The 16311-nt window shown below is 44.3% G+C and overlaps 1 protein-coding gene across 1 annotated transcript; it reads right to left on the reverse strand.

The window, feature by feature from the left end:
• Positions 1-11: 11 nt before the first annotated feature.
• Positions 12-16311, reverse strand: LOC311144071 (ras-related protein Rab-20-like). The gene is made up of 2 exons (XM_084180024.1): positions 15883-16311; positions 12-1243 (listed from the first exon to the last, which is right to left on the reverse strand). The coding sequence occupies exons 1-2, from the start codon at positions 16148-16150 to the stop codon at positions 642-644; spliced, it is 870 nt and encodes a 289-aa protein (XP_084036150.1). The 5' UTR covers positions 16151-16311; the 3' UTR covers positions 12-641.

The following is a 16311-nucleotide window of genomic DNA, read 5'->3' on the forward strand; positions in this document are numbered from 1 at the left end:
AAACTACATCACACGGTTTCAAAATGAGAATCTTTATTATCGTATAATCTTTGAAAATATCAAGCACGTTTAAAATGTGTTTTACATATAATGCACAGTGTCCAGAGTAGATTAGGTGCAAATGACATAAAAAGGAATTAATAAAAAAAATTAACATGCAACAGAACATGCAAACAAAGTGGATTGTTAAACATACATTTAAAACATCCGTACAATATGATTTATTTTCACAATTCAGTGTGCCCACCCTGGTAGTCGAACAATTTGTGGTGTTGAACAACGGCATCTGTGACATTCTCATTCAAGAAATTAAAAATATTAATCTGTGATTGATTTCTAAACAGTTTTGCCTGTGTACCTGTAGCCCATTTACCAACTACACACACATTTTGGCCTGAACTCAATTCCGTGCACATCAGAACCTCAGAAATCCAAGTACTCCTTACTCCATCTCTCCAGAACAGTCCTCGGCATCTCATTGGAAGAATAATGAACCAGCTTGTTTTGATTATGAGTTTGATTGATTGAAAGTGTGTATGTATCAAACGGTCAACGCTGACAAATCTTAGAATCTCTTGGGAGACCAATATGGAGATGGCATGAAAACTCCTCTTCACGATCAGTCTAAAACTCGGTAGTCCCTAGCAACAGGCGGTCCTGGGCCGTTTGCCTGCCCCGCTGCACTCATCCAGGTCCACGGTGGGTGATCCCTCTCTCTCAGTCCTCTTCCTGATGATGGAAGGCAGCACCATGTCAAACAGAGTCTCAAATAGGGGGTCCACGTTATAGCCCGTCTTGGCACTGGTCTCGAAGCACATCTTGTCAGCAGGCAGGCTGTTCGTCTCCTCCATACCCTTGTATCTCAGGATCCTCCAATACAACGCCACTGCGTCCTCCCGGCTCACCTGCTTGTTGACCGACACCCCCGACAGGGAGACGGGAGAGGCTGGAGGGGTGGGGCAGGCAGAAGGTACCCTGGGCTCCCCGGTCCTCTCCCTGTCCCCCTCTCCCTGGTCCTCTGTCAGGCCGTCTTGGGTGGCTCCCAGCTGGGCCTGGAGGTCTGTGAGGTCGGCCTTGTTGCCCACGATGGCGTAGATGCAGTCGTGATTGGCAGTGTCGGTCAGGGACAGGAAGCGCTCCTCCAGCTCAGCCAGGCTCTGCCAGTTGGTCACATCGTAGGTGAGGATGACAGCAGCAGCGCCCCGGCAGTACATGGAGCCCAGCCCGTGGAACTGCTCCCGACCTGGGGGACACACAGGGAAGGATGATCAGAACACGTTATAAGCACATAGGAGAGTAGTTGCATACACAAGAGTCAAAATATATTCATGATTGTGTTCTTATATAGACCAATGAACACCAAGTAAAGGCAAAACAACCACAAGCTTAATATAATGGGCTTCCAAACTACAGGTAGCCTAACACACATTATAGAAGGAGAGAGAGGTAGTGAGAGAAAGAGTGAGACAGTCAATAGCTGAAAAACAAAATCAACCATTGTTATAGAAATATGCAAGAGCTCTTCAGTGTGTGTGTGTCAATACAGCGATCTTATCTTGGAGCCTTTGTGTGAGCGTGGAGTGCTCAGAACATCGGCCAAAGTATGTGCAAAAATCCAGGGAACCTTTGAACAAGGTCCAAATTAAATGTTTCACAGGTTGTAAGATACAGTATCTATTTACAAACCTTAGGCCTGAGTATCCAGAAGTAGCCTGCCTGACACATAAAAACCCACCAAAAAGGAGAGCCGACTGAGCTGAAATCGAGTATGAGACATATCCCTAGGATCAACAGAGTTGGGAGAAGGGGAAGAATGTTGTTTGAGAGAACTCTCCAGTGTAAAAAGTCAGTTCGGGGCAGTGGGGCTAGGGTTCAACACACACACACACTGGCCAGGCGGCCAGCTCTAGGTAGAGCCTTGGTGGTTCCAAACTTCTTCCATTTAAGAATGATGGAGGCCACTGTGTTCTTGGGGACCTTTTTGGTACCCTTCCCCAGATCTGTGCCTCGACACAATCCTGTCTCAGAGCTCTACGGACAATTCCTTCGACCTCATGGCTTGCTTTTTGCTCTGACATGCACGGTCAACTGTGGGACCTTATATAGACAGGTGTGTGCCTTTCCAAATCATGTCCAATCAATTGAATTTACCACAGGTAGACTCAAATCACGTTGTAGAAACATCTCAAGGATGATCAATGGAAACAGGATGCACCTGAGCTCAATTTCGAGTGTCATAGCAAAGGGTCTGAATACTTCTGTTAAGTATTTATATATATTAAAATAAAAACCTGTTTCGATTTGTCATTCTGGGGTATGGTGTGTAGATTGCTGAGGATTTATTTTTGTTTAACCCATTTTAGAATAAGGCTGTAACATAACAAAATGTGGAAAAAGGGAAGGGGTCTGAATACTTTCCGAAGGCACTGTGTGTGATACACACACACACACACACACACACACACACACACACACACACACACACACACACACACACACACACACACACACACACACACACACACACACACACACACACACACACACACACACACACACACACACACACACACACACACACACACACACACACACACACACACACAGTGAGGGAAAAAAGTATGAGGGATTTTGTACCACTCCTCTTTGCAGATCTTCTCCAAGTCATTAAGGTTTCGAGGCTGACGTTTGGCAACTCGAACCTTCAGCTCCCTCCACAGATTTTCTATGGGATTAAGGTCTGGAGACTGGCTAGGCCACTCCAGGACCTTAATGTGCTTCTTCTTGAGCCACTCCTTTGTTGCCTTGGCCGTGTGTTTTGGGTCATTGTCATGCTGGAATACCCATCCACGACCCATTTTCAATGCCCTGGCTGAGGGAAGGAGGTTCTCACCCAAGATTTGACGGTACATGGCCCCATCCATCGTCCCTTTGATGCGGTGAAGTTGTCCTGTCCCCTTAGCAGAAAAACACCCCCAAAGCATAATGTTTCCACCTCCATGTTTGACGGTGGGGATGGTGTTCTTGGGGTCATAGGCAGCATTCCTCCTCCTCCAAGCACGGCGAGTTGAGTTGATGCCAAAGAGCTCCATTTTGGTCTCATCTGACCACAACACTTTCACCCAGTTCTCCTCTGAATCATTCAGATGTTCATTGGCAAACGTCAGACGGGCATGTATATGTGCTTTCTTGAGCAGGATTTCAGTCCTTCACGGCGTAGTGTGTTACCAATTGTTTTCTTGGTGACTATGGTCCCAGCTGCCTTGAGATCATTGACAAGATCATCCCCTGTAGTTCTGGGCTGATTACTCACCGTTCTCATGATAATTGCAACTCCACGAGGTGAGATCTTGCATGGAGCCCCAGGCCGAGGGAGATTGACAGTTCTTTTGTGTTTCTTCCATTTGCGAATAATCGCACCAACTGTTGTCACCTTCTCACCAAGCTGCTTGGCGATGGTCTTGTAGCCCATTCCAGCCTTGTGTAGGTCTACAATCTTGTCCCAGACATCCTTGGAGAGCTCTTTGGTCTTGGCCATGGTGGAGAGTTTGGAATCTGATTGATCGATTGCTTCTGTGGACAGGTGTCTTTTATACAGGTAACAAGCTGAGATTAGGAGCACTCTCTTGAAGAGTGTGCTCCTAATCTCAGCTCGTTACCTGTATAAAAGACACCTGGGAGCCAGAAATCTTTCTGATTGAGAGGGGGTCAAATACTTATTTCCCTCATTAAAATGTAATTCAATTTATAACATTTTTGACATGTGTTTTTCTGGATTTTTTTGTTGTTATTCTGTCTCTCACTGTTCAAATAAACCTACCATTAAAATTATAGACTGATCATTTCTTTGTCAGTGGGCAAACATACAAAATCAGCAGGGGATCAAATACTTTTTTCCCCCTCACTGTATACATACACACACACACACACACACACACACACACACACACTACCAGTCAGAAGTTTGGACACATCTACTCATTCCAGGGTTTTCCTTAATTTTTTACTATTTTCTAAATTGTAGAATAATAGTGAAGGCATCAAAACTATGAAATAACATATGGGATCATGTAGTAACCAAAGTGTTAAATCAAAATATATTTTATATTTGAGATTCTTCAAAATGGCCACCCTTTGCCTTGATGACAGCTTTGCACACTCTCGGCATTCTCTCAACCAGCTTCATGAGGTAGTCACCTGGAAAGCATTTCAATTAACAGGTGTGCCTTCTTAAAAGTTAATTTGTGGAATTTCTTCCTTCTTAATGCGTTTGAACCAATCAGTTGTGTTGTGACAAAGTAGGGGGGTATACAGAAGATAGCCCTATTTGGTAAAATACCAAGTCCATATTATGGCAAGAACAGCTCAAATAAGCAAAGAGAAACGACCGTCCATCATTACTTTAAGACATGAAGGTCAGTCAATATGGAACATTAAGAACTTTGAACGTTTCTTCAAGTGCAGTCGCAAAAAACATCAAGCGCTATGATGAAGACCACCACAGGAATGGAAGACCCAGAGTTACCTCTGCTGCAGAGGATAAGTTCATTAGAGTTCCCAGCCTCAGAAATTGCAGCCCAAATAAATGCTTCACAGAGTTCAAGTCACAGACACATCTCAACATCAACTGTTCAGAGGGGACTGTGTGAATCAGGCCTTCATGGTCGAATTGCTGCAAAGAAACTACTACTAAAGGACACCAATTAGAAGAAGAGACCTGCTTGGGCCAAGAAACACAAGCAATGGACATTAGACCAATGGAAATTTGTTCTTTGGTCTGGAGTCCAAATTGGAGATTTTTGGTTCCAACCACTGTGTCTTTGTGAGACGCAGTGTGGGTGAACGGATGATATCTGCATGTGTAGTTCCCACCGTAAAGCATGGAGGAGGTGGTGTTAGTGTGTGGGGGTGCATTGCTGGTGACACTGTCTGTGATTTATTTAGAATTCAAGGCACACTTAACCAGCATGGCTACCACAGCATTCTGCAGCGATCTGGTTTGGGCTTAGTGGGACTATCATTTGTTTTTCAACAGGACAATGACCCAAAACACCTTCAGGCTGTTTAAGGGCCATTTAACAAGAAGGAGAGTGATGGAGTGCTGCATCAGATGACCTGGCCTCCACAATCCCCCGACCTCAACCCAATTGAGATTGTTTGGGATGAGTCGGACAGCAGAGTGAAGGAAAAGCAGCCAACAAGTGCTCAGCATATGTGGGAACTCCTTCAAGACTGTTAGAAAAGCATTCCAGGTGAAGCTGGTTGAGAGAATGTCAAGAGTGTGCAAAGCTGTCATCAAGGCAAAGGGTGGCTATTTGAAGAATCTCAAATATATTTTGATTTGTTTAACACTTTTTTTGGTTACTACATGATTCCATGTGTTATTTCATAGTTTTGATGTCTTCACTATTATTCTAGAATGTAATAAAATAGTCAAAATAAAGAAAAACCCTTGAATGAGTAGGTGTCCAAACTTTTGACTGGTACTATACATCTCAGACATAGTCCAAACCTTATTGTTTTTCTGAAGCAATTCTCTATTGAATGAAGATATTTTCATAAAACATTAAATTAAATAAGCATTTTATGGTTGAACACCCTACATGATGTGGCCAGAAATTGGAGGATTTGGGGGAAATTACAACAACATCTCTTAGCCCTACTATGTTCTGTCAATCATCCCCTCCCAAATAATTTCTTCCTTGATTGCGCAATCATATTACTAGATCAACTTCCTATTTTAACCTCTGATGTGGACATAGCACTGTAACTGAGTCAGAAAGCTTAGCCCTTTACAGTAAACCTAACCCAGTGAGTGACTAAAGACAACAGCATCCTGCAGAGAGGTCATGGGGATATGGAACAGGGACAGGAAATCGTGTTTCTGTGGCTCAGTGGTTTTTCTATCTTTCTAAACCAACATCACAGACACTCAGTCACTAGACTGGAGTTAGGCCTAAGCCCCTTACGACTTGTGACAATGCTGTGCAAAGTAAACATACACTCATTTGACCATTTAGTCACCAGTTTCTTACGGTAAGTTGACCAAAATCATGTGGCTGTTGCTAATAGTCATAATATACCCTTGTCGTGTCATATGGCCAAGTCACCTTTCTTTTAGTAGCAGAGATCTCACTCTGGAACTTTGATATGCCCGTAGAGTATATTATGTTCAACAATATAATGAAATATTTGCCGAATCAAAAATGTTTTCAATATTCATGTTTATAATATTTCAACATTCATAATTTAATGTAAAACCAAATGTTATTGAAATCAAAATACTATTCATATTACAGAGCAAGCGGTAAAGCATCATATGACACCAATTCGGCCTTTGTAGCACCTACAGATGAAACATTATGGAGTCTTAAAAGGAGGCCTGGGTAAAGCCAAAACGTCATAAATATGCCACATTTGATAAATAATTTCTCAATTATAGTTTTAGATACAAATGTCAAATATATGTGAAGAATCCTTCCTCCAAAAGGCCCATTCTAAGGATTACATTTCTAGAAAATCCCCAAAATCATGGTCTATTTTTCTTCTGGTTTCGTAAGGGATCACTAAATAGGCCAAATATTTACTCTTTGTAAATATGGGCCCAGAATGGTCAAAATGTAGGTCATATATCCTGACCTCACATCTCACCTGTTATTATAGAATATCAGAAAGTGCCAATTTGATACAGATAACCAAACCAATGGCAGTCATTATTTCCAGGTTACAACCTATGAGGAGGGCCTCCGGCCTTAGCCCCACAAGTGTGCCAATCAGGCTTTCAAAAACACTGAATGTAGAGTTTAGGCCTATGTGTCTTTCAGGTCTAATCAACCAAAACCTTATTCAATGAAACTCTGGTGAATTCAATATCGCAATGTTAGTCACACATCATGCATTACGTGCGCCACATCTAGACTTCTGCAAATGTGATTGTGTAACCCTGAGATTGCAGTCTATGATTGGGTAACCCTGGAATAAACTGATTGTCATTATTACAAATTGTTGACTTGATTTGTTGTATTTTGTCACTCCTTATATCAACTGGTCCTTGTTTTTGTACATTTGGTAAAAATCTTTAAAAATCAACAGTGTTGGCTGTTGGGCATTGCCCCCAGCCATGCCAGAAGATGCCGACCCTACAATTCACTTGTTTACACTGAGTAGCACTGGGGTCGGAAGGTAACCATGGTTAACCTACATTAAGACACTGTGGAGACGGGGCGAGATATGGGTTGGAAAAATGTAGCTCAATGCAGGGATGGGATATGCCAATGTACTCCAAATTTGACCTTTAACCACACTGCTCCATCGAGAATATTAAAATAGTACACATTTTCCCAGAAAACTGCCCTTTTCGTCCTCATGCTAGGAAGCAGTAGCCACATCAGCCATTAGGAATGGCACATCGCGTTGAACAACAAAGGAGCTGATTGGCTGACACTGCCATTCCAAAATGGCTGCGGTGGCTACTGCTAGCTACACTAAAACATATACAAGGGGTCGGAAAGTATTCAGACCCCTTGACTTTTTCCACACTTTGTTACGTTAGTCTTATTCTAAAATGGATTAAATATACTTTTTTAGTCAGCAATCTACACACAATACCCCATAATGACAAAGCAAAAAACAGTTTAGAAATGTTCCCAATTTATACAAAATGAAAAACAGAAATGCTTTATTTACATAATTATTCAGACCTTTTGCTAGGAGACTCGAAATTGAGCTCAGGTGCATCCGGTTTCCATTGATCATCTTTGAAAGTCCACCTGTGGTAAATTCAATTGATTGAACATGATTTGGAAAGGCACACACACACACACACCTGTCTATATTAAAGGTCCCACAGTTGACAGTGCATGTCAGAGCAAAAACCAAGCCATGAAGTCGAAGGAATTGTCCGTAGAACTCAGACAGGATTGTGTCAAGGATCTGGGGAAGGGTACCAAAAAATGTCTGCTGCATTTAAGGTCCCCAAGAACACAGTGGCCTCCATCATTCTTAAATGGAAGAAGTTTGGAACCACCAAGACTCTTCCTAGAGCTGGCAGCCAGGCCAAACTGAGCAATCGGGGGAGAAGGGCATTGGTCAGGGAGGTGACCAAAAACCCGATGGTCACTCTGACAGAGCTCCAGAGTTCCTCTGTGGAGATGGGAGAACCTTCCAGAAGGACAACCATCTCTGCAGCACTACACCAATCAGGCCCTTATGGTAGTGACCAGACGGAAGCCACTCCTAAGTAAAAAGGCACATGACAGCCCGCTTGGAGTATGCCAAAAGGCACCTAAAGGACTCTCAGACCATGAGAAACAAGATTCTCTGATCTGATGTAACCAAGATTGAACTCTTTGGCCTGAATGCCAAGCGTCACGTCTGGAGGAAACCTGGCACCATCCCTACGGTGAAGCATGGGGGTGGCAGCATCATGCTGTGGGGATGTTTTTCAGCGGCAGGGACAGGGAGACTAGTCAGGATTGAAGGAAAGATGAACGGAGCAAAGTACAGAGAGATCCTTGATGAAAACCTGCTCCAGAGCACTCTGACCTCAGACTGGGGCGAAGGTTCAGCTTCCAACAGGAAAACGACACTAAGCAACAGCCAAGACAACTTATGAGTGGCTTCGGGACAAGTCTCTGAATGCCCTTGAGTGGCCGAGCCTGAGCCCGGACTTGAACCTGATCGAACATCTCTGGAGAGACCTGAAAATAGCTGTGCAGCAACGCTCCCCATCCAACCTGCCAGCCTCGCGACTAGCTCTTAGGAAAATGTGTGGTATTTTGTTTTTGTATGTATAATTTTTTACATTATTAGCTCAGAAAGTGTTTTGTATCATTACATACAACCGGGAATCCTTTGTTTGCTCTCCAAAATGGCGATTGAACTGATTCCAGCGGCTGACCCAAAACATCGCCGGCGGAGGAGAGGCACTCGGAGCGGCCTGCTGGTTCGACTTAGGAGGCGCGCACACCACCCACTGCTTCCAAGTATCCTACTCGCTAATGTTCCGTTTTTGGATAACAAGGTCGACGAGCTCAGGGCAAGGATTTATTTCCAGAGAGACATCAAGGCCTGTAACATATTTTGTTTCACAGAAACTTGGCTTTTTGGGGATATTCTATCGAAATCGGTCCAGCCAGATGGGTTCTCAGTTCATTGCGCAGACATAAATAAATATCTCTCCGGGAAGCAGAAGGGCGGAGGTGTGTGTGTTTCATGATTAACGACTCATGGTGTAATTGTAGTAACATACAGGAACTCAAGTCCTTTTGTCCTCTGTAGCTCAGCTGGTAGAGCACGGCGCTTGTAACGCCAAGGTAGTGGGTTCGATCCCCGGGACCACCCATACACAAAAATGTATGCATGCATGACTGTAAGTCGCTTTGGATAAAAGCGTCTGCTAAATGGCATATTATTATTATCATTATTATTATTATTATTATTAGAATACCTCACAATCAAATGCCGACCGTATTATCTCCCAAGACAATTTTCTTCGGTTAAAGTCACGGCCGTGTATATCCCTCCTCAAGCCGATACCACGACGGCCCTCAAAGAACTTCACTGGACTTTATGCAAACTGGAAACCACATATCCTGAGGCTGCATTTATTGAAGCCGGGGATTTTAACAAAGCAAATTTGAGGACTCGGCTGCCGAAGTTCTATCAACATATCAACTGTTGTACTAGGGCTGCTAAAATCCTCGACCATTGCTATTCGAACTTCCGGGACAGTTATAAGGCCCTCCCTCACCCTCCTTTCGGCAAATCTGCCTACGACTCCATTTTGCTCCTCCCTTCCAATTGGCAGAAACTCAAACAGGAAGTACCCGTGCTAACGACTATTCAATGCTGGTCTGATCAATCTGAATCCACGCTTCAAAATTGTTTTGATCATGCGGACTGGGATATGTTCCACTCCGCAAGGCAATTAAACTGGCAAAACATCAGTATAGAGACAAAGTGGAGTCGCAATTCAACAGCTCAGGCACGAGACGTATGTGGCAGGGTCTACAGACAAATCACGGACTACAAAAGGAAAACCAACCACGTCGCTGACGTCTCGCTTCCAGACAAGCTAAACACCTTCTTCGCCTGCTTTGAGGATAACAGTGTCACCGACGAGGCCCACTACCAAGGACTGTGGCCTCTCCTAAGACATTTAAGCATGTTAACCCCCGCAAAGCTGCCGGCCCAGACAGCATCCCTAGCCGCGTCCTCAGAGCATGCGCAGACCAGCTGGCTGGTGTGTTTACGGACATATTCAATCTCTCCCTTTCACAGTCTGCTGTCACCACATACTTCAAGATGGCCACCATTGTTCCTGTACCCAAGGAAAGCAAAGGTAACTGAACTAAATGACTATCGCCCCGTAGCACTCACCTCTGTCATCATGAAGTGCTTTGAGAGACTAGTTAAGGATCATATCACCTCTACCTTACCTGTCACCCTAAACCCACTTCAATTTGATACCGCCCCAATAGATCCACAGACGATGCAATCGCCATCAAACTGCACAATGCCCTATCCCATCTGGACAAGAGGAATACCTATGTAAGAATGCTGTTCATTGACTATAGCACAGCATTCAACACCATAGTACCCTCCAAGCTCATCATTAAGCTTGAGGCCCTGGGTCTGAACCCCGCCCTGTGCAACTGGGTCCTGGACTTCCTGACGGGCCACCCCCAGGTGGTGAAGGTAGGAAACAACGTCTCCACTTCACTGATCCTCAACGCTCAGCCCCCACCTGTACTCCCAAGTTTGCAGACGACACAACAGTAGTAGGCTTGATTACCAACAATGACGAGACAGTCTACAGGGAGGAGGTGAGGGCTCTGGGAGTGTGGTGCCAGGAAAATGACCTCTCAACGTCAACAAAACAAAGGAGATGATCATGGACTTCAGGAAACAGCAGAGGGTGCACCCCCCTATCCACATTGAAGGGACCGCAGTGGAGAAGGTGGAAAGCTTCAAGTTCCTTGGCGTACACGTCACTGACAAACTGAAATGGTCCACCCACGCAGACAGTGTGGTGAAGAAGGCGCAACAGAGCCTCTTCAACCTCAGGAGGCTGAAGAAATTTGGCTTGGCACCTAAAACCCTCACAAACTTTTACAGATGCACAATTGAGAGCATCCTGTTGGGCTGTATCACCGCCTGGTATGGAAACTGCACCGCCCGCAATCGCAGGGCTCTCCAGAGGGTGGTGCGGTCTGCCGAATGCATTACCGGGGGCAAACTACCCGCCCTCCAGGACACCTACAGCACCCGATGTCACAGAAAGGCCAAAAATATCATCAAGGAAGTCAACCACCCGAGCCATTGCCTGTTCACCTTGCTATCATCCAGAAGGCGAGGTCATTACAGGTGCGTCAAAGCTGGGACCAAGAGAATGAAAAACAGCCTCTATCTCAAGGCCAACAGACTGTTAAATAGCCATCACTAGCACATTAGAGGCTGCTGCTGCCTATTGAAATCACTGGCCACTTTAAGAAATGGAACACTAGTCACTTTAATAATGTTTACATTCACTACTCATCTCATATGTACAGTGGGGAGAACAAGTATTTGATACACTGCCGATTTTGCAGGTTCTCCTACTTACAAAGCTTGTAGAGGTCTGTAATTTTTATCATAGGTACACTTCAACTGTGAGAGACTGAATTTAAACAAAAATCCAGAAAATCACATTGTATGATTTTTAAGTAATTAATTTGCATTTTATTGCATGACATAAGTATTTGATCACCTACCAACCAGTAAGAATTCCGGCTCTCACAGACCTGTTCGTTTTTCTTTAAGAAGCCCTCCTGTTCTCCACTCATTACCTGTATTAACTGCACCTGTTTGAACTCATTACCTGTATAAAAGACACCTGTCCACACACTCAATCAAACAGACTCCAAACTCTCCACAATGGCCAAGACCAGAGAGCTGTGTAAGGACATCAGGGATAAAATTGTAGACCTGCACAAGGCTGGGATGGGCTACAGAACAATAGGCAAGCAGCTTGGTGAGAAGGCAACAACTGTTGGCGCAATTATTAGAAAATGGAAGAAGTTCAAGATGACGGTCAATCACCCTCAGTCTGGGCTCCATGCAAGATCTCACCTTGTGGGGCATCAATGATCATGAGGAAGGTGAGGGATCAGCCCAGAACTACATGGCAGGACCTGGTAAATGACCTGAAGAGAGCTGGGACCACAGTCTCAAAGAAAACCATTAGTAACACACTACGTCGTCATGGATTAAAATCCTGCAGCGCACGCAAGGTCCCCCTGCTCAAACCAGCGCATGTCCAGGCCCATCTGAAGTTTGCCAATGACCATCTGGATGATCCAGAGGAGGAATGGGAGAAGGTCATGTGGTCTGATGAGACAAAAATAGAGCTTTTTGGTCTAAACTCCACTCGCCGTGTTTGGAGGAAGAAGAAGGATGAGTACAACCCCAAGAACACCATCCCAACCATGAAGCATGGAGGTGAAAACGTCATTCTTTGGGGATGCTTTTCTGCAAAGGGGACAGGACGGCTGCACCGTATTGAGGGGAGGATGGATGGGGCCATGTATCGCGAGATCTTGGCCAACAACCTCCTTCCCTCAGTAAGAGCATTGAAGATGGGTCGTGGCTGGGTCTTCCAGCATGACAACGACCCGAAACACACAGCCAGGGCAACTAAGGAGTGGCTCCGTAAGAAGCATCTCAAGGTCCTGGAGTGGCCTAGCCAGTCTCCAGACCTGAACCCAATAGAAAATCTTTGGAGGGAGCTGAAAGTCCGTATTGCCCAGCAACAGCCCCAAAACCTGAAGGATCTGGAGAAGGTTTGTATGGAGGAGTGGGCCAAAATCCCTGCTGCAGTGTGTGCAAACCTGGTCAAGACCTACAGGAAACGTATGATCTCTATAAATGCAAAAAAAGGTTTCTGTACCAAATATTAAGTTCTGCTTTTCTGATGTATCAAATACTTATGTCATGCAATAAAATGCAAATGAATTACTTAAAAATCATACAATGTGATTTTCTGGATTTTTGTTTTAGATTCCGTCTCTCACAGTTGAAGTGTACCTATGATAAAAATTACAGACATCTACATGCTTTGTAAGTAGGAAAACCTGCAAAATCGGCAGTGTATCAAATACTTGTTCTCCCCACTGTATATACTGTATTCTATAATATTCTACTGTATCTTAGTCCATGCCGCGCTGTCATTGCTTGTCCATATGTATATATTCTTCAATTCCATTCCTTACTTAGATTTGTGTGTGTATGTTGTGAAATTGTTAGATATTACTTGTTAGATATTACTGCACTGTCAGAGCTAGAAGCACAAGCATTTTGCTACAACCGCAATAACATCTGCTAAACACGTGTATGTGACAAATAAAATTTGATTTGATTTTGATTTGAAACACACAGCCAAGACAATGCAGGTGTGGCTTCGGGACAAGTCTCTGAATGTCCTTGAGTGGCCCAGCCAGAGCCCGGACTTGAACCAGATCGAACAGCTCTGGAGAGACCTGAAAATAGCTTTGCAGCAACGTTCACCATCCAACCTGACAGAGCTTGAGAGGATCTGCAGAGAAGAATGGGAGAAACTCCCCAAATACAGGTGTGCCAAGCTTGTAGCGGCATACCCAAGAAGACTCAATGCTATAATCGCTGCCAAAAGTGGTTCAACAAAGTACTGAGTAAAGGGTCTGAATACTTATGTAAATGTCATCAATTTTTTAATTTTTTTTATAAAATTAGCAAAAAACCTGTTTTTGTTGTCATTATGGGGTATTGTGTGTAGATTGATGAGGAAAAAATACAATTTAAATCAATTTTAGAATAAGGCTGTAACGTAACATAATGTGGAAAAAGTCAAGGGGATTGAATCCTTTCCGAAGGCACTGTATATACACACACACACAAAGGTATGTGGACACCACTTCAAACTAGTGGATTCAGCCATTTCAGCCACATGCGTTGCTGACAGGTGTATAAAATTCGAGCACAACACCATGCAATCTCCATAGACAAACATTGGCCTTACTGAAGAGCTCATTGACTTTCAACGTGGCACCATCATAGGATGGCACCATCATAGGATGCCACCTTTCCAACAAGTCAGTTTGTCACCCTGCTAGAGCTGCCCCGGTTAACTGTAAGTGCTGTTATTGTGAAGTGGAAACGTTTAGGAGCAACAACGGCTCAGCCGCGAAGTGGTAGGACACACAAGCTCACAGAACGGGACCGCTGAGTGCTGAAGCGCATAAAAATTGTCTGTCCTCGGTTTCAACACTCACTACAGAATTCCAAACTGCCTCTGGAAGCAACGTTGTTCGTCGGGAGCTTCATGAAATGGGTTTCCATGGCCGAGCAGCCGCACACAAGCCTAAGATCACCATGTGCAATGCCAAGCTTGCCGCAATTGGACTCTGGAGCAGTGGAAACGCGTTCTCTGGAGTGATTAATCACGCTTCACCATCTGGCAGTCCGACGGACTAATCTGGGTTTGGCGGATGCCAGGAGTACGCTACCTAACCGAATGCATAGTGCCAACTGTAAAGTTTGGTGGAGGAGGAATAATGCTCTAGGGCTGTTTTTCATGGTTCGGGCTAGGCCCTTTAGTTCCAGTGAAGGGAAATCTTAACGCTACAGCATACAATGACATTCTAGACAATTCTGTGCTTCCAATTTTGTGGCAATTTTGTGGCAACAGTTTGGGGAAGGCGCTTTCTGTTTCAGCATGACAATGCCGCGTGCACAAAGCGAGGTCCATACAGAAATGGTTTGTCGCGATCGGTGTGGAAGAACTTGACTGGCCTGCACAGAGCCCTGACCTCAACCCCATCAAAAACCAAGTCCCCGCAGCAATGTTCCAACATCTAGTGGAAAGCCTTCCCAGAAGAGTGGAGGCTGTTATCATAGCAAATGGGGGACCAACGACATATTAATGTCAATGATTTTGGAATGAGATGTTCGACAAGCAGGTGTCCACATACTTTTGTTCATCTAGTGTAGAATGAGGACGAAAAGGGCAGTTCTCCTAGCATTATTTCAAAGCCTTCCCAGAAGAGTGGAGGCTGTTATCATAGCAAATGGGGGACCAACGACATATTAATGTCAATGATTTTGGAATGAGATGTTCGACAAGCAGGTGTCCACATACTTTTGTTCATCTAGTGTAGAATGAGGACGAAAAGGGCAGTTCTCCTAGCAGTATTTCAAATCTTCTCTATGTATCAGTGTGAATAAAGGTAACCTTTGGAGTACAGTGGCATATCCCATTGCTGCATTAAGGTACTTTTCCAACCCATATCTTGCTCCGGCCCACCGTGTCCATGTTTTAGTATAGCGCTATATAAAATCATGTGATATAACTTCATCCACAGTGCTAACTACAACATGCTATGGTTTTTTGAGAATTAATAGATTAGCCATGATTTCAAGGCATTTTAATTGACTCTGCACAATATGATCTAGTCAAAAGGTAATAGGCATCGACTTGTCTGACATTGTAATTCTTGTCCAGTAGCTTATTTAAACTGGTAAACCAGATCACTAATCTAACACTCAGTCATGAAAGGGGCTGTCCAGGCCAAGCAACCCTCCAATTTACCCACCAAAAAGTGACATATCATATTGACACATAGCTATATGTGCTAAACATTATTGTTCGGGGGTGCTAATGTGAAACATGGCCTTTAAACGTTGAACACGTAAACACTGTGGAAATCAAAAGAGCTGACCATTGTAAAGAGCCTATTCAGGCTACACTGATTGTTAAACGTGCAGAGGTTTACTCTAAAAAGGCGGTGGAGATCAAACATTGAGGAAAGTAAAGTCTAAGACCAACTAAACGAGCCCTTACTCATGACAGTCTATTGAACACCTTACCAGCAGTGTCCCAAATGGAGATATTGTAGGGTCCCCACTGTTTGAGGAAAAACGCCCCTCCGACGGTGCTGATGGTGTCTTTAAATTTCTTCTCCGTGTACCTGTGGAGCAGCGAGGTCTTCCCAACGTTCATGTCGCCCAGAATTACAACCTTGACGTCGGGCTTCTTCATCTTGGAAAGATCGGGCATGGTTCTTGACCCGCGCCGCTTGGCAGCCCTCCTCGGGGGTCTAGCAGAGACACACTCAATGCTGTACTTCACTTTCATTTAAAAGCACTAGTTTACAGATAAAGTGCAGATTGTCATCTTGACATCGACCGATTAAAACCCACGGAAATCGTCCTGGGTGTTCGATATTACTCAAGCGATTAAACAATCAACATCTCGATATAACAAGCACGAGAGGTCAGACGACCACAGCTCTTCCC

This window comes from Coregonus lavaretus, assembly GCF_964263955.1.
Source record: "Coregonus lavaretus genome assembly, chromosome: 16".
Classification (NCBI taxonomy): domain Eukaryota; kingdom Metazoa; phylum Chordata; class Actinopteri; order Salmoniformes; family Salmonidae; genus Coregonus; species Coregonus lavaretus.